Source organism: Xyrauchen texanus, chromosome 26 (assembly GCF_025860055.1).
Source record: "Xyrauchen texanus isolate HMW12.3.18 chromosome 26, RBS_HiC_50CHRs, whole genome shotgun sequence".
Taxonomy (NCBI): domain Eukaryota; kingdom Metazoa; phylum Chordata; class Actinopteri; order Cypriniformes; family Catostomidae; genus Xyrauchen; species Xyrauchen texanus.
In genome coordinates this window covers 27,161,899-27,185,941 of record NC_068301.1, presented here as the reverse complement: position 1 = coordinate 27,185,941, position 24,043 = coordinate 27,161,899, and the positions used below count along the sequence as shown (strand labels likewise).

General features: G+C 38.2%; 2 protein-coding genes across 2 annotated transcripts; one reads left to right on the top strand and one right to left on the bottom strand.

Annotated features, from left to right (window-relative positions):
• Window positions 1–4,273: 4,273 nt before the first annotated feature.
• sync (syncoilin, intermediate filament protein) lies at window positions 4,274–11,736 on the top strand. Its single transcript, XM_052093221.1, has 5 exons — window positions 4,274–4,432; window positions 7,741–8,485; window positions 10,582–11,004; window positions 11,112–11,236; window positions 11,373–11,736. Exons 2-5 carry the CDS (start codon window positions 7,754–7,756, stop codon window positions 11,425–11,427), a joined length of 1,335 nt encoding a protein of 444 aa, XP_051949181.1. The 5' UTR covers window positions 4,274–4,432; window positions 7,741–7,753; the 3' UTR covers window positions 11,428–11,736.
• Window positions 11,737–13,060: 1,324 nt separating this feature from the next.
• Window positions 13,061–23,322, bottom strand: rbbp4 (retinoblastoma binding protein 4). Its single transcript, XM_052093023.1, has 12 exons — window positions 23,162–23,322; window positions 22,405–22,552; window positions 19,583–19,728; window positions 19,302–19,475; window positions 19,019–19,134; window positions 16,244–16,404; window positions 15,955–16,081; window positions 15,774–15,851; window positions 15,613–15,689; window positions 15,408–15,465; window positions 13,991–14,101; window positions 13,061–13,748 (listed from the first exon to the last, which is right to left on the bottom strand). Exons 1-12 carry the CDS (start codon window positions 23,175–23,177, stop codon window positions 13,686–13,688), a joined length of 1,275 nt encoding a protein of 424 aa, XP_051948983.1. The 5' UTR covers window positions 23,178–23,322; the 3' UTR covers window positions 13,061–13,685.
• Between the last annotated feature and the right edge of the window lie 721 nt (window positions 23,323–24,043).

Here is a 24,043-nt window from a genome sequence, read left to right as displayed (position 1 = left end):
TGGAAGGGTTCCAGTCCAACCCGATAATCACGGCGGCCCGGGCAAGCATGGCGGTAAGCTCTGCATCAGCCACAGACGGGTGGGCAGACACGAAGGTGGCAGCACAGTCGAGTCCTCAGCGTCCGATATCGCCCAAGCTGGCCATGAGGTGGGCTGGTCTCATTTTGGAACCGGACGGGAGCAAATGAGCATGCTGGGGAACGGGAGGTCCACAGGGAATTACCCAGCGAGACTGCACCCATTGCACTCCCCAAATCGCCTCCAGTGCCAGCCGGGCCGGCCTCATACCTGTGGGTAGAAGGCTCAGCGCGGGGGGTGGCTATAGTGGCTGTCCCGCTTGGGAAGAAGGAAAGCCCTTGACCGTAATGTTGCCATGGTCATATTCTAGCAATGAGAACATGAACCATCCACAAACGCTGCCTCAGTGTGAATGCTGCCCAGACACGTGAGGCAGCGCCCGTGGCTGTCGGAGGCGGAGAGATAATCATAAGAGATAATCCAGGAATCACACATAGAAAGACATCTTTATAAAGACACGTCTTTAAAAAGACATTCAACGCCAATGTGTGTGCTCTAATAGAGTAAATATACTCTTTAGCAGGAATATACACTCTTTTTGCGCTGTCGAAGCGACTAGAGGCGAAATCTGCACTCGTCGTGCAGAAGGAGAGAAAGCCGCTGGAAATGCGCCATATATCCAACAGCATACGCTTCTTAAGAGGTGAATGGAACAGCAGTAGTATTCAGCTCGCTGATTGTTCAACCACTCGGCTCCGTAGAAAAAATCAGAATGAGAGTGGGCATTAATTCTCCTTTTATACCCGTATGTCCGGGGTAGTGGCATGAAAATTCCACTTGACAATTCTCATTGGCCTTTTCTCATAAGAATAGAGGTGTTTGGGGCTCTCAAGAGCGACCCCTAGTGTCACTACATCGACGCAACTTTGAGTGTGTGACAGAAGGGGAACCACTCTTATGGTTAACATTGCTATGCTATGTATTACATACAAATAAGTCATACATTGCATACAAGAGGATTACAGGTCATGCTAGCTACTGTGCAACACTCATGTCAAAACAACATAGTAAACAAACAGATATTTAGAAAGTAGGTCTTCACATATTTTTTATATTTGTAAAGAATCAATAATGAATGAATGAAAATGCATGATTTGATTTCTATCATTCTATATTCCATCATGTTCTTTACTTTGCAAAGCTCTGGCCTGGTAAAAGTTCCAAGAATATCAAAATCCACAAAAGGAGGTAGATCCTTTTCATATTTGGCCCCTAAACTATGGAATAGTCTCCCTAACACTGTTCGAGACACATACACATTCACTCAGTTTAATTCTAGACCTAAAGACTCATCTATTTAGCCAGGCATACACCTAATTTATCCTCCAACTCACAATTAGGCTGCTTTAGTTAGGTCTGCCGGACCCAGAAATTGAATGCCACATATTCTAATATTATTCTATTTGTTTCCCTGTCTTACCAGAACCAGCTGGATCCAGCTCCATTCTGGTTGGACTCCACTGCTACGTGTCGCTGAATGATGATGACTAATAGCAACAGTGCCAGCCAAACATCACTTCAGTCTGTTACGATGGACTTCAGAGGATGAACTGATGCCAACTCCAACCATAAGACATGGGATACTTCATATGCCATTGTCTGAACCTTGGATTTAGGATAGAACTCACCGAAATTACCAGTCAGTTGAACTGTGATGCACCTCACTGATCTCTGCCTGCATCACTTTTGTCTAATGATAGACTACACTCTTATAATGGAATACATAGACTATCAATTAGGCCTAATTGCCAACAAAAGCCTTCATCAGCAACTAACAAAGGACAATTGCATCTATGTGAACTTCTGCAGTTAATCCAGGATGGACTTCAGAGACATTATTCATTAATCTTACAGTTCAAACAAAATCTTTGTTTAAACACTAACTCTTAACACTTACTTAGTTTAATCATTTTCTACCAGGACTTGCACTGTAGATAAGTAATATTGGCATTATATTCATGATGTTAGCCAGAGGGGAACTGGCCCCCAAAGTGAGTCTGGTTTCTCCCAAGGTTATTTTTCTCCTGTAAGGGGATTTCATATTGGCAAGGAGGCGAGAACCGGCTTGTCAATATAAATAATGTTTAATTAAACTCAAAAGAAAAAGCACAAACATATACACACATACCACACATGACGGACATGCCCATAATTCTCTCTCTCTCGAACCGTCATCACCGGCCGCCTTTATCCCTTGCGTGCACCATCAGGCCGATTGGGGGAACGGGCATGCAACATTCCATCCCGGCCCCACCCCCCTCCGCTCCACATCTCCATTAATCAACATCTTATGGAGTTTTGTGTTCCTTGCCACAGTCGGCTTCGGCTTGCTCACTGGAGTTATTAATACAATTATTATTTAATTACTTATTTTTAAACACAATTCACAATCGTAATTTATCAAACTACACAATGATAACTCTAAGACATTATAGATATTACAGTAACATTTTCTGTTAATACATGATTTTCTGTAAAGCTGCTTTGAAATGATGTGTGTTGTGAAAGGCGCTATACAAATAAAAATGACTTGATTTGAAATACATTTATCAAGCTGATCTAATCAGAGTAAATGAAGCTGACACATACTGTGCTATAGTGGTCATTAATAAATTCAGTCAGATCAGCCATCACTCTGGTTTATTACACTCAAGCTTAAGTTCCTCTGCATTTCACAGAAAAGGCATATTTTTATTATTTATCCTGCCTTCCTATAAGAGACAAAGACAGAGAGACTCTACTTGGGCTGTTCAAAACAGTAAGAAAAGGGAAAACAATATTCTTCATTATTCAATATGTTGAGTAGTCTAGTTGCAATCTTTGGAATAGTTTATTTCAGGTCCCCATTGCATGAGGTATACACAAGCCTAATTTAGACAAGACTAAATTCATAAGGGGAATGCAAATATGCCATGTATGCGGAACCATGGAGGTGCACAAAGAGAAGAGGTTTGAGAATTATTTGTAGATGACCGGCTAAGATACTGGACAAGTTTGCAGAATGTCAAGTTCATTCCAAGTTCACTGTCATGGGTTTTAACAACTTAACTGTCTTTCTTACAATAATTGTACTTCTTTTATCAATCACATAACTAAAAATATTATTGGAATAAATCAAATCACACAAACTTTTCCAGACGACTTGACCATAGCAAAAGCAGTTGTACAGCACCTCCGAGTGGATCTGAGTGGAACACATCTGAAGAAAACCAGGTGTTCAATTCCAGGAAAACCCCTACAAACCATTGAATCCCATTTTAATATGAAGTTGAATGTTCTCTCTGTAGTGGATCAATCCTTACAGAAATCATTTTCACCACTCCAAGATCTATCTTTTTCAGTCAATCTCTCAGGGGATTTTCACACAATGCTTATCCCTGTGTTAAAGGACTTTTTAGAATGGCACTTCAATTTAAAGTGTGAAAAACCCATCAGAAATAGTTGATTTCTCCAAACTACTTTAATGAGCAAACATTAAATGTCCTAACTTCCTCTGATTGTTGTTGTTTTATATAGACTGTTTGGACCAATTAACAGCATAATACTGTTTTAAGTAATCAGGCGCTCGGGTTTCAGATGTATATAGAAATACTTGCAAGATTTTATTATCATCCTATCAGCCACGTTTTCACATATAAATTATATATTTTGTGTTGAAACTGGCTGTCTGAAAATATCTGCCTGTTATCAAATAAGCATCTGTGAAACATCTATTTAGATCGGTTCCATCTATTTAAAGTGGATGGGATAATCAGCAGGCATGGAGGGAATTTGGCACCATTAGCCCTCGAAACAAACACTCACTCTTTGATTATGTTTATCTAAAATGACTCTCTCCGAGCTGTCTGTTCCCACTTGGTTTCAGGCCTTTCCATGCTTAATGATAGCCAGGCTTTCAGGTCATAAGTAAATGTAGGTCAGTTCTGATTTGGAAATCACAAAAGTGATGTCACTTTTCACAGACTGGACCTATTGGTGAATGCAGCATGTCTCACTTGTGTAGCCACCCTTCTTGAATTTTTTTCCCGTTCATTGGGTACTGATTTTTGTATTTGCATAACATTTTCCCATTGGTTTCTTATTGGTTCTTGAGAGCAGGTCACCTCCCAAAGGACCCCATGGTTACTGATTAGCTCGAGTTGGAGCCTGCGTTGTACAAGCTCATGTTTCTTTCTCCAAGTGTTTATTAATAAATGTAAACAGACTAAAAGTTGCCTTGGAGACCTGCAGCATATGTTTAAGCTCAGACAGAGAGAGGCCAGGCTGTCCTATTTTCTTGTTCAGTTGGCTACCAGCTCTCCACTTTGGGTCAGCTTCATGGTTATTGTCTTGGAATCTTTTTATTCAAAATAAGGTGAGTTTATACATTTATAACAGGTTTCTGCTCTTAGACATTGCATATTAGCCTATTTACATTGGCACATTATCCTACCTCTATCTCTTGAGCTATCCTAGATATCTGCCTATGCAATGCATATGAAAAGCTGGAGGCAGCTTATTCAAAGGCAAATGTACATCTACTTTGTGCCTTGCTTGACATTGTTTCTCATTGTCACCTCAAAACAACACACATTTAAGTAACTCAAAAGACAGTTGAACGGAAGAAAATGTTAATATGTTATGTACCATGCATGTGTAAACATGATGAGCAGTTGTTCGGGATGGAATTTTGAGGCACTGGTGGAATGTGCTCTGTCTGGTCATGCTGCCAGCAGCTGCTCTCTGTGCCCCACCAAGACTGGCATGAGAAATACCAGCCCTGTCTATCAAGATGCATGGATGTCTATCGAGATGGTGGATGAGAAAGTTAAAGGTTTTTTAGAGGTCCAATGCCAGTGATTGACTATATTTTAATGATGTTAAGTGTATGTTTACATTTTATTAACTTCCTGGTTATTCAAGATCATGCATGTACATTTTCTACATCACTGATCAGAGGTCCAATTGCACATGTCAATCTAAGCTCTTCATGTGGTCACTGAGTTTAAGTGTGTTTCATTATCAGTCAGCTGTTCATTAAGTTTACGCAGCTGTCCCTAAATGACGCATTAGCTTCAGATTTCCCCTGTGGCGGCAGGTGCTTTTCAAAAGTGGAAAAACACAAACTATTATTTTTGGCGTCTGCAATGTTGCTCCCAAAAGCTGCTCAAACTATTATTGAAATGGTGACATTGCTCATCAAAAAAAAAAAAAAAGTTTACAACTGCTTTTGCAACAAACTTTCCGATCATGAATGCTGAAATAAATGTGTTACATCAGATCGCAATTATCCGTGTGTGTATCTCCGAACACTGTGCTTGACTGCTTTTACACAGCATACAGGTGAAACTCGAAAAATTAGAATATCCTGCAAAAGTTCATTAATTTCAGTAAATCAACTTAAAAGGTGAAACTAATATATTATATAGACTCATTACAAGCAAAGTAAGATATTTCAAACCTTTATTTGATATAATTTTTATGATTATGGCTTACAGCTTATGAAAACCCCAAATTCAGAATCTCAGAAAATTAGAATATTACATGAAATCAATAAAAAAAAGGATTTTAAATACAGAAATGTCGGCCCTCTGAAAAGTATAATCATGCATATGTACTCAGTTCTTGGTTTGGGCCCCTTTTGCATTAATTACTGCCTCAATGCAGCATGGCATGGATGCTATCAGCCTGTGGCACTGCTGAGGTGTTATGGAAAACCAAGATGCTTCAATAGCGGCCTTCAGCTCTTCTGCATTGTTTGGTCTCATGTCTCTCATCTTTCTCTTGGCAATGCCCCATAGATTCTCTATGGGGTTCAGGTCAAGCGAGTTTGCTGGCCAATCAAGCACAGTAATACCATGGTCATTGAACCAGGTTTTGGTACTTTTGGCAGTGTGGGCAGGTGCCAAGTCCTGCTGGAAAATGAAGTCAGCATCTCCATAAAGCTTGTCTGCTGAAGGAAGCATGAAGTGCTCTAAAATGTCCCGGTAGACGGCTGCGTTGACTCTGGACTTAATTAAGCACAGTGGACCAACACCAGCCGATGATATGGCTCCTTAAACCAACACAGACTGTGGAAACTTCACACTGGACTTCAAGCATCTTGGATTGTGTGCCTCTCCATTCTTCCTCCAGACTCTGGGACCTTGGTTTCCAAATGAGATGCAAAATTTGCTCTCATCAGAAAAGAGGACTTTGGACCACTGAGCAACAGACCAGTTCTTTTTTTTCTTTAGCCCAGGTAAGACGTTTGACATTTGAAGCCCATGTCCAGGACCCGTCTGTGTGTGGTGGCTCTTGATGCAGTAACTCCAGCCTCAGTCCACTCCTTGTGAAGCTCCCCACACATTTGAATGGCCTTTTCCTGACAATCCTCTCCAGGCTACGGTCATCCCTGCTGATTGTGCACCTTTTTCTTCCACACTTTTCCCTTCCACTTAACTTTCTATTAATGTGCTTTGATACAGCACTTTGAGAACATCCAACTTCTTTTGCAATTACCTTTTGAGGCTTTCCCTCCTTGTGGAGGGTGTCAATGATGGTTTTCTGCACAACTGTCAGGTCAGCAGTCTTCCCCATGATTGTGAATTCAACTGAACCAGACTGAGAGACCATTTAAAGGCTCAGGAACCCTTTGCAGGTGTTTAGCTGATTAGAGTGTGACACTTTGAGCCTACAATACTGAACCTTTTCACAATATTCTAATTTTCTGAGAGTCTGAATTTGGGGTTTTCATAAGCTGTAAGCCATAATCATCAAAATTATATCAAATAAAGGCCTGAAATATCTTACTTTGCTTGTAATGAGTCTATATAATATATTAGTTTCACCTTTTAAGTTGAATTACTGAAATTAATGAACTTTTGCACGATATTCTAATTTTTCGGGTTTCACCTGTACGCTGTCAATCGTTTCAATTATTGGTCAACCAATAAACCAACCAACCATATAGAGCAGCCAGGCTTCCAGGCAGGACAAAAATATATCAAAGGAATATTCCGGGTTCAATACAAGTTTAAGCTCAATCGACAACATTTGTGGCATAATTAAATTAGATTTGTGTTGATTACCACAAATAATTATTTCGACACGTCCCTCCTTTTCTTGAAATAAAAGAGGTTACAGTCAGGCACTTTAATTTAAATCCCTATGTCTAATAGGCATGTAAATATTGAGCATGAAGCTCCCATAGACTCGAAGAGAAGCATGGCATCTCGTCTTTACTCCAATGAAATCTAATGGTATAGGTATCTTCCATAGACTCCCACTGAAGCACAGCTTAAATAACTTTTATTGACTAAAATACTGAAATGCACAAAGAGCAAAATGTAATATACTGTATATAGTTTATTAGTACACATATTAAATTCATTATTGCCACATTTCTTATGAAATGTTAGAAGTCGTGCCTTTCGTGTAGTCTAAAAACATCGCCACTGCTTCATTGGTCTCTCTTTTGCATCTCACAATCAGTAAATACAAGTCCATTGCACACAGTACATTTGTTTACAGATGTCTAAATTTTACTTACTGGATGGGTTCTCGCTAAACCACAAGGATGATAATATTTTGACCAATGTATCAAGTCTTTCAAGCAATTTAGAACTCTCCAAGTCTTTGTCTGATCTAGATTTAACTGGTATTCAAATAACATTCACCCAATTTCACCTCTGGTCCTGGTAGGGCAATATATACAATGGAGGATCAGGAGGTTGAATTTGAGCAAGCTTATGGGTCTGTATCAGAGACAGAGGGAAAATATGAACCCTTATTTATTGATGACGAAGAAGAAGACTACTTTGAAGATTGTTTGGAAGAGATCGAGGCTGCCCTAACACTGCCTGGAGAGTCCTTGCCTTACAGAGAAGCTTTACAAGCTGAGTTTAATGGACTTCTGCACCAGATGGTGGCACAGTTCGATATTTTTGAGGCAACACATCCAAACACATCTACACCGCTGCCTTTATTTTCAGAAACAGAGAAAAAGAACACAGATGGACTCACAAAAACAATCACATTTGGAGAAACATGCATCCCAGAGAAAGAGAAAACTGTGTTGTTGGCTAAAGACGAAGCTCTTCCACTTGAGGCATGGCCTGAGTTGTGTACTACCATGGAAATAAAAAAGCTGAGAACAGCATTTGAGAGCTGTATTGGGGAGGTGGGCAAGTTGGAGCGAAGAAGGGATGAGTTGGTTCGGGAGCTTTTAAAGCTTGAGGAGCCCATGGCCCAGGAGCTGCAGACTGTGAGGGAAGCTTTGGGAAAGGAACAAGGCCTCCTGTCCAAAGTGAGACTACAGAAACAGAGCCTGCAAGAGGAGACTCAAAGGACAAAGCGGCGCCTTTTCATAGTGGCACGAGACTGTACACAAAAACAAGTAGAGCTTGAATTGCAACAGAAAGAGGTGGAGCAGCTTAACCAAGCTCAGGTAGTGTTGAATAAACTAATGGGGTGTACTTTGATACTTTGTATCCATAGGACAAGTGACAGTATTTTTATAATTGATTTAATATCATTTAAAGCCCTCCTTTTATGGTTGATAGGTGTAACTCAATTCCTGTCACTCATCATGTCACATCAATAGGCACTCTAATGATGGTTTCCAGAAGTAAAATTCCCAACAATTTTTCCATAGGGGAACTGATTATTAAAAACAACTAATAAACTTTCAAAAACAGACCTACCCTGAGTTCAGAGGTTGTTAATCGATGCTTCTTGAAGCCATTAGTTTGCATTATTTCAAAGTTTTTTTTAAATCATGTTTAATAGCAGAATTCCTGTTGAGGAACTACACTTCCCATGAATACTGAAAAGAAAGATGCACCAATCAGAGAATTGTAGTAAACAAAGAGCTGCAAAAGAGCTCTGCAACGACCGCCCACTCCCAAAATAAAGGCCCTAAATGTAATAACATTATATTTTATTCTTTTATCTTATATCTAATAAAGACCTTAAATGCAAACATTTTGGTCCTAAACATAATTAAGGAGTCTACATGTAATGTAATGGTTGTAAATGTAATAAACACCCTTTATGAAATAACAGAAATGAACCAAAACATTTGGTCATAAATGTAATAAAAGGGGTACTTTTGGTTTTAAATGTAAAAGAAATTGGTCCTAAATGCTTTAAAGGGTCTATATCTATGTTATATTATAAATAAAACTGTTGGGCATTAAAAGGTATCATTTTCATAACTTTAAGGTTCTCTTTGTTAAAGGGTTATAAAGGGTTATGGGGCCAGTGGTGGCTCAGCGGTTAAGGCTCTGGGTTACTGACCGAAAGGTCGGGGGTTCAAGCACCAGCACTGCCAAGATACCACTGTTGGGCCCTTGACCCTGGCCCTTGACCCTATCTGCTCCAAGAGCGCTGTTTCATGGCTGACCCTGCGCTCTGACCCCAGCTTAGTTGGGATATGTGAAAACAACTGCATTGGCTCTGCACAATGACAATAAAGTTGAATCTTAATCTCTAAATATGTAGGTTTATTGATGACTAATAATTCTGTCAGTGTTGGGGAAGTTACTATAAAAACTTATCCACTACAAATTACTAACTACTTCTCTAAAATTATAATCAGATTACTTTACTGATCACTTAATAAATCAAATTACTAATAACTTTACTTTTAAGTTACATTCTATAATGCTTGTCACAATTTTTTTGTCCACTCAACTAACTCAAAATAATGTCTATTTTCTCCTTGTTCATTATCACACACTCTTCAGCTGTCACAGAAATGCAAACAGACATACATTTGAGCATATGAATTCACATTTTACCTGAACTACACAAAAAAAAATACTAATCTGATTACACATTACTTTTTGCCCCTAAAAGTAATTAGATTACAGTAACATTTTGCAACAGGTGTCAAAAAACAGGGCTTCTCCACATGTGATCTCAGTGCTTGTAAACATTTTATAACTCTAACTGTTATTGTCGGAAAGTGTAAGAATTGTTACAGTTAGGGCCTTTATTACAATCTCCCATGTAACAAAATGTAAAATTACATATTTGTATTACATTTAGCACAAAATGTTATTAAATGTTATTAGGGCTGTTATTATACTTAGGACTAAAAGTGATTGCATTTGAATGAAAGTTGTTTCATTTAGGGCCTTCAGTATGTCTAAATTATTATTACATTTAGAGATTTTATTAGATTTAGGACCAAATTGTATTACATTTAGGGTCTTTATTACATTTTATACCAGGTATAACATTTGTGCCCTCTACAATGTTTTATGGGATTTTAGTTCATTCCTTCATTAAACACGTTAAGTACACAGTCTTGTACCTTCTTCATTTGTCTGATTTTCAAAACGTTTTATTTTTTATTTTTGTATTATTCAAATCAAAGCTTATAATCTTATGATTCACCTTGGATCTGGTTAATTTGGTTCATGGCTTGTAACTCTTTTACTAAGTACTTCCGTATGTGTATGTTTTGTTCTATTATAATAAATGAGTGTCCAATCACCTTCTTAAAAATAAATTATATTCAAAACATCTCTGACTCAGGAAGAGCTGAACGCTTTTGCTGTTAAGCTGACCGAGGAGCTCACCAAGCTTCATGCAGATCACAAAAGTGACTTGCAGGCCCTGCAAAAGCAGCAGAACAACATCACTCAAGAGTCAAGCAAGGAGAAGACCCGCTCTTATGTGACACAAGGACGAAGGGCCTCTTGTGACCTACAGCAATACCTGCAAGGAGGCATAAAAGCTCTGGAGGAGTTTTATGAGCCCCGTTTAGTGTCCCTGCTGAAGAGACGGGAGGCCACCGTGAATGCCCTCAGTAAAGCCAAAGAGCAGTGCCAGGAACTGAAGGCCCAACTTGTTCCACTGAGAGAAGAAGAACAGCTGCTGAGACTTCACAGGACTCGTCTAGAGGAGAGGATCCGACTAATGGAGGAGCAGAGGATGGAAAATGTGGAACAATATCGGGTAATGGAGTTAAAGGATTGTTGCTGAGCTTTTTGATTTTGATTGAATCACAGATGTGTGTAATGTTAGATTGCATAGTATTAAACGTTTCAGGTTTTTTTATTCAGAAGACAGCTGACCTCCTTGAGGAGAACAGCCGAAAACTGAAAACTGAGCTTCAGATCCAGATGAAGAAGACAGGTGAATTGGAAGTGCTGAGAAATAGCATGGCCAAAGAGCTGCTTCTCTACAGGCAAGTGCTGGCACTTTTGCAAATCATTTTTACTCATTGTATTCTTCAAAGTAATATAAGAGAAGAATAAACAGCGCGTGGTTGGGACATGGTGTTAAATGGCATATCTATAGTTTACACCCTTGTTGTTTTACAGAGAGAGCGTAAAGGGCCTCTGCAAGCAAGAGAACACTCTGGTAGAAAAAACCTAACTATCAAATATTTTCTTTTGATCAATTGTTTTCATAGATAAATTCAAGCTGCCTCTCTTTCATATCATTTATAATCATTAATCACAATGTATCAGACTATAGACACGCATGTTGATATATTCCACAAACCTCCAGGCAGATTATTAGAAATGAGAACAGACTGCACTACAGCACTCGGACCAAACATGCCAGTAACTGAGGGCTGTTTGTGTCCTGATCTTTATCTGACAAGTCACACAGCGCTGAATGTTCTTTATTGTTGTAAGAGTTGTCCATCAGCCAATGGAAAAGAAATAAAGCTTTTATATCCAGTGATGCTTGAGAACTGAGTGTTTTCTCTTATGCGTAATTGAGGTGGGCATTAACAAGGACATATTTGGGCACTGTAAGAGACCTCTCTAAACATACTGACAGGATAATGGCAGAAGGTTTATAGATGATGAGAAGACTGATTAAGCAATTTGTTGGATTTAACATGTTAATAAGGTCAACATGTAGCATTTAAACATTTTGTTTAATGTATGATTCGTACCTGACTGCAGAGATACAAACTCAGTCAGAGTGACAGGTGGTCCCGGGGCTTTTTTTTTTTTGCTGTTCTTTTTGGATTTCATGTGTGAAACAGAACCAACAAATCATTTGATCAAAGCTAAATGTAATTTTTTTGGAGTGTTTTCACTTCAAAGTAAACATGACAGACAACAGACTTAAAAGGTCTGAACTCTTTAAAGATAATTTAATCACATTGTAAAAGTGCTGCAAGCTATGCTAGTAATTATTCTTCATTACTATACACAAAGATTATTTTGGTGAATTTGTGCTTTACTCAATTACTACTGAAAGAGAACATTTGTTACCATTCTTAATTTCATTTTAGACCTTCAAATTCAACTTACATTTTATGTATTTTACACCTCCGTATGAGCCAAATAATACCTGTAAAGACTATCAACTTTCAAATTATTTTTTAATTCCTTCTTTAAAGGTGCTCACAGTAACATGGGGACTGCCAGTTTAGAATCACATGACCAGATGAATACCACTCGCTTAATAACCCTTTCAGGACACTTTCACTAAGGAATTAAATGAATCCTGGCTGACTATGAATAATGAATTTCTATGCCGCATCCACGCCACTAGGTGTGTGTAAATCCAAAGCAGTATTTTAAAAAAAAATTAATGAGCGCACCTTTTAGTAACTATCAGATTAATTATATCACGTGCCATTAGCAAACCCAGCAGCTGCATAAGTTATTGAGGTTTCTCAAACACTCCCCACCCCTACAGGTAGAAGCGCCCAAAGTCACATTATTATAAGAAACCAGCCTCAAAGTTTGGGACACATGTGGGCCATGGCCAATATATAAAAACATATTTTTTGAATATTATGACACATAATTAAATAATAGCCATCTGGTAGTAGGAATATTTTGAAGCATTTTCAAAAACAAAAGCCTTTAGGTCATATGCGAATGGCTGGCATACTAGTCCCTACTGGATCCTATTGCCCACCCTAAAGAACTAAATGCCCTTCTGAAGATCACATCCTAGTACCGGCCCTGCATATGAGTGGCATATTTTGGATTCAAAACAGCACATTTCACCAAAGCTCTAGTCAGCATGAATCCAACTAAACAGTATCAACAAAAACTGTTTATTCTTAATGTTCTGTACAACAGAATGGACAAAGGAGAAAGACACTGAAAAGTCACAATATTAAAAAGACATTGAACAACATACCACTTCATCATTACGTGAAGCTCAAGACTACACAAGATCTTAAGTTATCAATACATCTAGTCATGTATTTAAATGGATGCTTGGAATTTTTCTTTTTTTTGCTTTTGTGGGGGACAAGTTAAAATCTACTGAATATCACCAATGTACCACTGCACTCATGTTACAACAATATACTACAAATCAGTATACATTTTAAATATTTTAAGTAATACTTTTAAAGTATTTGTAAACGGCAATGAAATCCCAAAGAGAAAGTGGTCGGATGGGAAAAGGGTTATTTCTCTCACATTCTGGTCAATGCCGATGATCAATTAACGGATATTGCTTAGAAAAATACTCTATTAACATAGTAGAAAAGTGTTTGATGAAGATATAGTCAATTGTTCCCATTTCATTATGTAGGATCGAGCACTTAAGATCTTCACAACATTGTAGATGTGACAGTTTTGAAAAGGGCCATCTTATGCTGTGACTGGGGTTCTGTGAAGATTGAGAGCTGTCCTGTTTTTTTTTTTTTTTTATCCCTGGACCTCAGTATCTGCTGCCCCCTCTGGGTCCTCATCATTGTAGATGTTCTCCGCCTGAATAAATAAAATACATATAACATAACTTTGAATTACAAATTTGAAGCATTTTTTTTTGTTAGGCTTAAATTAAATTTTCTAACATCCAAACACAAACATATTAGCAGGTGGCATATATAATTAGAGGGAATAAAAGAGGTTATATTATGAAGGAGCAGATGTTGACTAGTAACTGATGCAATCATGGGTGTATAAAATAATAAATAAAATGTGCCTTAACAAGCGCATAATGTTCTCACCATCTGCCAGACTTGCATGATGTTGTCTTCAGACACTGAACAAATCACCCAGGGTTCATTTGGATTCCAGGAGAAGTCTGAAATCTTTGCTGTATGGCCTCCGTGGATAAACTGAATAAAAATAAGAATAAATAATAACAATATATACAGCAATGTACAAAAATTTTAGGCACTTGTGAAAAATGTTGCATAGTGAGGATGTCTTCAAAAATTATGGTATAAAAAGTTTTCATTTATCACTTAATGTCATACAAAGTCCAGTGAACAAAAAAAAGCTAAAAATCAATATTTGGTGTGGCTACCTTTGCCTTTAAAACAACACCAGTTCTCCTAGGTACACCTGGACACAGTTTTTCTTGGTTGTTGGCAGATAGGATGTTCCAAGCTTCTTGGAGAAATCACCACGTTCTTCAATCTATATAGGCTGTCTCAATTGCTTCTGTCTCTTCATGTAATCCCAGACTGACTCGATGTTCTGTGGGGGTCTCTCTGGGGACAATACCATCTGTTGCTGGGCTCCCTGTTCTTCTATTCTAATCATTTCTATTTGCAAAACTAATGTTTGGGAGTCTAAAATGTATATTTCCTATTGACACAGTAAAGCTGAAGATATATTTACAATCTTAAGACAAATGCTTTTGTGAAACATCTTAAGTGCCTAAAACTTTTGCCCAGTACTGTATTTGCAATAACTGGATACTGATTTTCTGCTTGTGTTTGCTTTTCTTGAGACCAAGAGTAAATTTGAGCACAACTCATACAGAGCACAACTGTTTAATAGCTCAAATAGAAAGTCATGCAACCAGAACTTATATATAACAACTAGGGCTGCCAATTTAACACAAACTAAGAGATCTCAAGATGTGTTCCAAGCATTAAACTATATTTAACTTGACACAGTGACCTAAAATTGTATGTGTATGACGCAACACACCCAAGAAGCTACACAAGGATGTCTGACGGGTCCTTAATCAAGCCCTCATAATAAATCTGGAACTGATTGACAAATTCACTTGTGAAATGGATTGCTGTGAACTGCATGCCAATGATTGACTTATGATCAATAATATGGTAGTAAACAATACATTGTATTCTAAAGCCGCTTTTTGTATTGTCTTATCAATAATTAACTCTTCTGCTACAGGATTGTAATGCATTTTATTATATATATATATATATATATATATATATATATATATATATTTATAGATAACTATGTATAATTATTTCATCATTATATATTGAATTATTGTTATATGAGGGGCTTTCTCAGCAAATATTTGTATATGCAATTAATCACGATTAATTAATCGGGACACCATGTCATTAATTCGATACAAAATTTGAATCGATTGACAGCCCTAATAACAACTTAAACAATAAAAAAAATATTATAACATAGGGTATCAGTACTCACCAGTAGCTCTGGAGGTCCGTCCTCTGCATCTTCTGGTGACTGTTCCTCACCAATTTTACTGCAGAAGAAGAAAAAAACATGTCAAAATTATTCACACTGAGAAAAGAAATAAACTAACAAAGTAAGTTTTTAGGAACATTTTTAGAGCATAGAGAAGTTTAGAGTTTAGAGAGGTGGTGAGTAAAATAACAATGAGACAACCCACCTGAGGTCCCACACATTGAGTCTCCTGTCTGTTCCACTGGAGGCCAGGATGGTCTCATTATGGGGTGACCACTGAACCTATGGACACATTCAGAGTCATGTAATCTCATTGCACAGGTTGAAACATACCATTTACACTAATGTTAAGAGATGTGTCAGTACCTGGAAGATTTCATCTTTGTGTGACTCAAAAGAGTGAAGTTTTAGCTTGAGGTTTCGCAGATCCCACAATGCAACAGTCTGTGACGGATGAAAAAAATAAATAAATCACTTTCAGTCAGAGTCCCACATTTAATGAGTTAATAGGTGCACCAGAACTTAAAGGCCTTTTTATAGTTCTTACTTTGTCAGCAGAACCAGTTGCCAGAATGAACTCGCTGTAAGGGTTGAAGGACAAGCAGTTGACCTCTGCAGTGTGTGCATCCACTGCATGACTGGGTTTGGATGTGTTATTGGAGCGTGTGTCCCAGCTGAAGAAAAAAAAAGACAGAGATTAAAATATAGCTAATTTTACAGCTACAGGTTGAACAGATGATGGCACACTACTGTGACAGCTTTGACACTATTACACTGTTATACACTGAAGGCAAAGAGATTTGTTAGAAGAAACATCCAGAGGAAGAATTACTTACATCATAAGCTTCTGGTCATCAGCCACAGACCCAAAGAGTGACTCGTGTAGCAGGTGCCAGGACACATCCTCCACTACAGCAGTGTGACCAGTGAAAATGGTCTTGGCATCCACTATCTTTCCTTCTTTAGGCACTGTGCTGATGTCCCAGAGACAGATAGTCTGCAGAGAAAGAGAACACGTGGAAACATTAACACAAGGCATGCTATCTACAATTAATGTAGAAACCATAACTGCAGAATAACACATGGAAGATCAGGTATTCCTGCTGAAAAACAAGAGTCGACAACATATAAATAAGTAAAGCTCTTCAACTATGGGACATTTTTGGGCTGCCATCTGCAATTTTTCAAACCCAAATTTAAAAACTCACCATTTACTAAGGGGTGTAAAATCAAGTTTCATCATAATACGATCTTACTTTGATTCTTTTAGACAGCAATCCGATATTTTCCGATACCGCCATCTGTACGTTAGTACGTTTATTATCTCAAAAGTGCAACTAAATTATAATTTGAATATTTTGAGCTCTCTGAAAAGTGCAAATCCAGTATCCAGATTGGAACATCCACAACAAAATAAGGTACTTCAGTTGTTGAAAAAATAAAACAAAAATATATACAAAAAAATAAAGTCACATACATGTGATCACAAGTCATTTGATGACAGCTCATTGCCTTGTGGAATGAGGTAATGCTACGGTTACAATTTGTTATCTCTACAACAATTAAGCAAATTTTTCAATCCAAAATACTTACATACCCACAACAGGAGTGTAAGTGTTATCTATTGTATTGAAAGATTCAGAGTTCACTGTGATAGTGTTAGTAAGTGTGCTTGTGTGTAGATGTGAAATGTCTTGTAATTGATGCCAGTGCAGGGCAGGTGCATTCTCTTTCCCTCATCAGCCCAGCTCAGAATATTGCAGCTGTTTATCCTTTTAGTTGAATTGCTCTATTATGCTTTAAAATAGAAAATTCTCATGTAGAATAATATCGAGGGAAGCCCAATAGCTGCTTGCTATCCTGTCACCGGATCTCGCATCCCTGTTGACACACGTGCACAGATAGAGCACAGTGCAACTTCAGGCTTCAGTCACTCTGTACACATCCATGTCCCAAATGAGAACCATATTTAGCGCTTATAGAGCAAGATTAATATCATACTGTTGCTGCATCACCTGACGGAAATGTGTACGGTCGTGGCTGGCAAGAATTTCAAAATAAAGGTGCATCTTAAAAAAAAAACTAATGTTTACAAATTGAATCGATGCATCGTATCTTTAGTGATTTGATCGATGCATTGATCCAGATCGATGGATCGTTACACCCCTACCATTTACACATACTGTGGACTAATTGCCAAAAAAATTGGGTCCTTTTTTTTTAATCATTAGTCGATAACATTTCAAATAATTTGTTAAGCATGCTATTTGGGGCTTACAGCAGCAATGATTGGCGAATAAAAAATTTGCATTTGATGTCTTACAGAAATCACTTTGTTATTTATTTATTTTTTATCGTTCAAACTGTGGTATTAGGAAAATATAATAAACTGTACAGTTGCATTCCTGAGAATGCGAGCTTTCATTTGATATATTTTTTATATCATAGACTTGTCTATTTACATGGTATTTGAAATAATTTTATATTCATATTAACCTTTTCATGTGTAGGGTCTAAATTCCCCTGCATTGCCCCCTAGAGGGAGTTGTTTTTTCATGTGCTGCTCAGCCGGTAGAGGGGGGTATTTTCTTATTTTTATTAAAATGTTTGATTTCTTGTCATAAAAAAATTAAATACTGTTTATAATATAGTAAACATTTGAACATATGGGTTATGTTTGCTGTACTGTGTTTTATTTCATTTTTATAGCTGCAAAAAAACTAAAAATATAAGTCCGGTTTGCCTATACTCGGAGTGAAAACACGCTGATCGAGCGTGATTATCTGATGCACGCAGCCAAGTCTGTTTACATAAGTGCTTGTCACACATACACACTTCTGAGAAGTCAAACAGTGCCACTGCGAGTATACAAGTTTTAAATGGTTATTGTGGTGCTTTTGTGATAGTTTGGCTGTCTGTTTTAGAAAACAAATGTATTATATGCCTAAAAAGATTGTTTGAGTTGCTTTTTGTGTGAATGAAAACTGCATCTGCAACTAATAAGTAGACATAGCGGTGTTCATGGCAAGATTGCATGATGATGGCTATGCATATATAAGCTGTGAACTGTTTAGTTGTACTTTTGTGACATTTAGGCTGTTTTTAATATAAAATAAACATATGTGCTTGAAAAGATAATGACAGGTCTGATGAATGACAACCGCTACTAATGTAAACAAAAGGCAGAATCATTGGAGGAAGACCGTATTTGATGTATTGACTGTGTTTATAAGAGCTGTAAACTTTTTATTGTGGTACTTTGGTGATGAGTTTGATGTATGTTTTAAAAATAAACGTATTCTGTGGCAACTGCTGCATTGTTGAAAGACAAATGTGTGATGCTACTCTGGGGCCCAGTAATTAGAAATAACACATATGTGTGACGGTACGTATGAAAGAGTTTATATTTCTACCACATGACCTCTTAAGTGGCGCTGAATAGTGACGCAAATGTTTTCAGGCATAACAAATGCAGAAGTGATGGATATCTATAGAAAGTTCAGATTCAAAGCATTCAACAATACCACATATGCATGACTTAAACATTCAGAGACATTAGCATTTTAAGCGTAAACAAAAGAGTTTGTAGGGATTGTGCAAATTTGTCTTACATGATCATCAGATGCACTCAGCAGACAGCCGCTGAGGTTGGGGTTCCAGGACAGACCATAACCCTCTTTCTGATGCCCCCTCAGACGCAGGTCAGGAGTGCACTCTCCAGAGGGGTCTCCAATGGAACAGAATTATTAAAGAAGTATTAAAATTCAAGTACCTGATATTTATAATATACCTCAAGTCTCCCATAATGATATTTTCATATTGTGAAAGGACAAAATGAGAACATGGTTATCAAATAACCTCAGAACAGAACAATGTTTCCAGAAGTGCCCCTACCAGGTTTTGAGGGGTGCTTGGTGTAGTCAAAGACCAACACATCACTTGTGGGGGTCTTGGTGGCAATGATGCAGGGGTTCTGTGGCATGTAGCGAGCCCTGTTTACCTCTCCCTCGTGATTAATCTTAATCTCAATCTCTATCTTGCCACTCACTGAGCCAAAACCACCAAATTCTGTAAACAGAGAGAGAAATGGATGTGATAACATGACATTGATTAGTGGAGAGATGATTTGTAATTTACAGTTTTTGATCCATATACACGAATAAAGACCCCCGCACCTCCTTTTTCACTGTCATAATGTGAGGCATCAAACTGGGCATCATCATTGGGCAGCTGGACGCTGGCAATTACCAAGTGGTTCTGCTCGTCAGAGGTATGTGTGCCAAGAACCAGACGGTGCACACTAAAATCCTTCCCTTCAGGTCTGCGAAATACATGACAAGGGTGCATGTTATTTACCCTGATCATCTGAACATGTAAGGGGATCAAACCTTTTATAGTGTAATAAACAGTAATAAAACAGGAATACCATGGTATTAATATTGACTAGTGGCTACCATTAAGTGCTATACTTGACAATGACACACACAGTAAATAAAAAATAATAAAAAGAAATCATTGAAAAGAGGGAAAAGGTCCATCAGAAAGGTTAAAAAAAATGGATTTAGTAATCGTCTATATTGTTAAAATTAGGGGTGTAAAAATGCATCTATCAATCAATGAAATTCTGATGCATCAATTACAAATAAATAAATAAATAAAATCACAAATGACCAAAGTACGTCGTTGTTGCCTTCTTCCCAGATTACAATCTATTACAGTGAGGAAAACAAGTATTTGAACACCCTGCTATTTTGCAAGTTCTCCCACTTGGAAATCATGGAGGGGTCTGAAATTGTCATCGTAGGTGCATGTCCACTGTGAGAGACATAATCTAAAAAAAAAAAATCCAGAAATCACAATATATGATTTTTTAACTATTTATTTGTATGATACAGCTGCAAATAAGTATTTGAACACCTGTCTATTAGCTAGAATTCTGACCCTCAAAGACCTGTTAGTCTGCCTTTAAAATGTCCACCTCCACTCCATTTATTATCCTAAATTAGATGCACCTGTTTGAGGTCGATTAGCTGCATAAAGACACCTGTCCACCCCATACAATCAGTAAGAATCCAACTACTAACATGGCCAAGACCAAAGAGCTGTCCATAGACACTAGAGACAAAATTGTACACCTCCACAAGGCTGGAAAGGGCTACGGGAAATTGCCAAGCAGCTTGGTGAAAAAAGGTCCACTGTTGGAGCAATCATTAGAAAATGGAAGAAGCTAAACATGACTGTCAATCTCCCTCGGACTGGGGCTCCATGCAAGATCTCACCTCGTGGGGTCTCAATGATCCTAAGAAAGGTGAGAAATCAGCCCAGAACTACACGGGAGGAGCTGGTCAATGACCTGAAAAGAGCTGGGACCACCGTTTCCAAGGTTACTGTTGGTAATACACTAAGACGTCATGGTTTGAAATCATGCATGGCACGGAAGGTTCCCCTGCTTAAACCAGCACATGTCAAGGCCCGTCTTAAGTTTGCCAATGACCATTTGGATGATCCAGAGGAGTCATGGGAGAAAGTCATGTGGTCAGATGAGACCAAAATAGAACTTTTTGGTCATAATTCCACTAACCGTGTTTGGAGGAAGAAGAATGATGAGTACATCCCAAGAACACCATCCCTACTGTGAAGCATGGGGGTGGTAGCGTCATGCTTTGGGGGTGTTTTTCTGCACATGGGACAGGGCTGACTGCACTGTATTAAGGAGAGGATGACCGGGGCCATGTATTGCGAGATTTTGGGGAACAACCTCCTTCCCTCAGTTAGAGCATTGAAGATGGGTCGAGGCTTGGTCTTCCAACATGACAATGACCCGAAGCACACAGCCAGGATAACCAAGGAGTGGCTCTGTAAGAAGCATATCAAGGTTCTGGCGTGGCCTAGCCAGTCTCCAGACCTAAACCCAATAGAGAATATTTGGAGGGAGCTCAAACTCCGTGTTTCTCAGCGACAGCCCAGAAACCTGACTGATCTAGAGAAGATCTGTGTGGAGGAGTGGGCCAAAATCCCTCCTGCAGTGTGTGCAAACCTGGTGAAAAACTACAGGAAACGTTTGACCTCTGTAATTGCAAACAAAGGCTACTGTACCAAATATTAACACTGATCTTCTCAGGTGTTCAAATACTTATTTGCAGCTGTATCATACAAATAAATAGTTAAAAAATCATACATTGTGATTTCTGGATTTTTTTTTTAGATTATGTCTCTCACAGTGGACATGCACCTACGATGACAATTTCAGACCCCTCCATGATTTCTAAGTGGGAGAACTTGCAAAATAGCAGGGTGTTCAAATACTTATTTTCCTCACTGTATGTTAATATTGCTTTTGTATCCCCATAAAATGTGTTATTTCTCCATAAAACAGAATTTAACCATGAATAGAACTTGGCTTACATAAATGTAATTGGTGGGCAGACATATGGCTGTGAATAAAACCTGCACTGTTCATCTTTAATTAATGGTGCAATAAATAGTTACATAATATGCAAATCTATTACACTTATTTCACGGTTTACCATCTGTTTGAGTGTGTTTGCATTATGTCATTATCTGACATTGTTATCCTTTATTCATGTCGGATATGTATTACGCATGTATCATAAGTAAATGTTCAACACTGTGTCTACATGTAACATATTCATGTCTATAATGCATATCATGTAAACCATTGTTTGTTAATATATGCACCCACACATATAAGCCAAATCTCCTCTGTCCTAAATGCATCAATGACTTTAGTGTTCAAGTCTGGTGCATGACTGTGCTGTCTAAATTACGAATGTTCAGTAAAAACTTTAAAACTTTTTTCGCCATAGTTTTGAAAATAATTATGTTTTACTCCAAAATAATCGACTCATAACCAAATTTCATATTTCGTAATCGTTAGGTCAAGAATGGTAATCGAAATGAAGTCAGAGCGAAACGTCACACCCCTAATTACAATGTATTCAATGAAGTCTAATGTTAGTAGGTGTGAATGGGGTACCTGGTGACATCTGGCAACCACTGAGCAGTAAGACTTGGCCACTCCAGTGCATGGGTCATCACCAGATCATAGAGAAATGGGGTGTTTTTCTTCCATATTTTGTATTCTTCATTTATCACCCTCTCCTCCACCGCGTCATCGAATGCAGCTGTAACACAAGGGGGCGGGAGAACGACATGAGATCTGTCAAAACGGCTTTAACAGAGGAACTTCAATGTAGCTCAAGTGAAATATACAAAATCTTTTGGTCTCATTTTTTACAACAGCTGTTTGACAAAAAAAAAAAAAAATCCATATAACCATCATGCAGCTTAAGTAGAGATTGTCCTATCTTGATTTAAATCACATAGCATAATAATATACACTTATTAACTAGATACACAAATTCAAAACAACAATTAATTCTTCCAGGAACATAGTAATAAATCTACTCAATGCATACACACTTCCACTTCTACAACAATCTAGCCGCAGCTAATTCTGTCACACAGTTTTAAAGTCTGATTACTATCTATAATATTCCAATAATAAACTGAATGAGCACAAGGGACTTGTGCTGAATAACCAATTGTTTTGCGAGTTAATACAGTCTGCAGTGTAAAACTGTAATGATGTAGCGATGTAGTGCAGTTATGGCGGGATTCGGCCTGCACTGAATGTACACACAGTGAAATCAGCTCACCTCAGTAGCGCTACCGACATCATTTTACCCGCCACCACTAAAAGGAAGTAATTAATGGCAAGGAAACATACTAACCTTCTTTATCAGCCATAACGCCTCAACGAACAGCTCTCACACGTAGACTGAACCGATAGCAGGATACCGGTGAAGTTTCACGGGAGTGCAGCAGGATGCTCTTTGTCTCGCGCCGGCGTGCACGTTCGCGCCAACTCCGACAGACACAGCAGAGCACGCGCCACCAATGAACGGCGAGGAGAAGAAGAGAGGATGATGTTTCCACACTAAAACCAGCATACTGCCCTCTATTGACACAACACGTCTATAGTGCCCATTTGGACCAAGTCGGTTTTATTCAGAAACATACTAAAACATTTTAGGGGTATTTTCCCCGTTAATGTTAATCAAATTCAAGTAATCTTTTGTAAGTTATGAAATATGATTTCAGCTTGTAATGAAGAGTTCTAAATGAATTAACTTTAAATCAAATTCAAAATTCGTGTCTTTCCATTTCAAATATTTAAAAACAGCAATGTCAGTGTGTATATGACGCAGACAATGGGAAAGACGTCTATACATTTTCAACATTTTAGTACACTGTTACCAGGTTACTACATATTAGATTTGGGGTACTTGAGTTTGGACTCTGAGTTGAGTCAGAGTCACTAGTCCAATTTTAATAGTCTTGTCACGATCTCTGATGCATTTTTACTCTGACTTGACTCGGACTCGACCCTTTGGGACTCAGGATTATTTTCAGAGTCCAGCCAAGTCCATGGCATTTGATTTGTGATGCAATGAACAAAATAAATAAAATAATGAAACAGAAATCAATGGACACTGTCTGCAAGCAGTTGTAGCACCCCCTGATATCGTAGATGTAGCCAGAGTTTGTTTCACTGTGTTGAGCAAACACACCTTCAGAGCGGCACACTCAGTCAACCAACACGCTTGAATGTC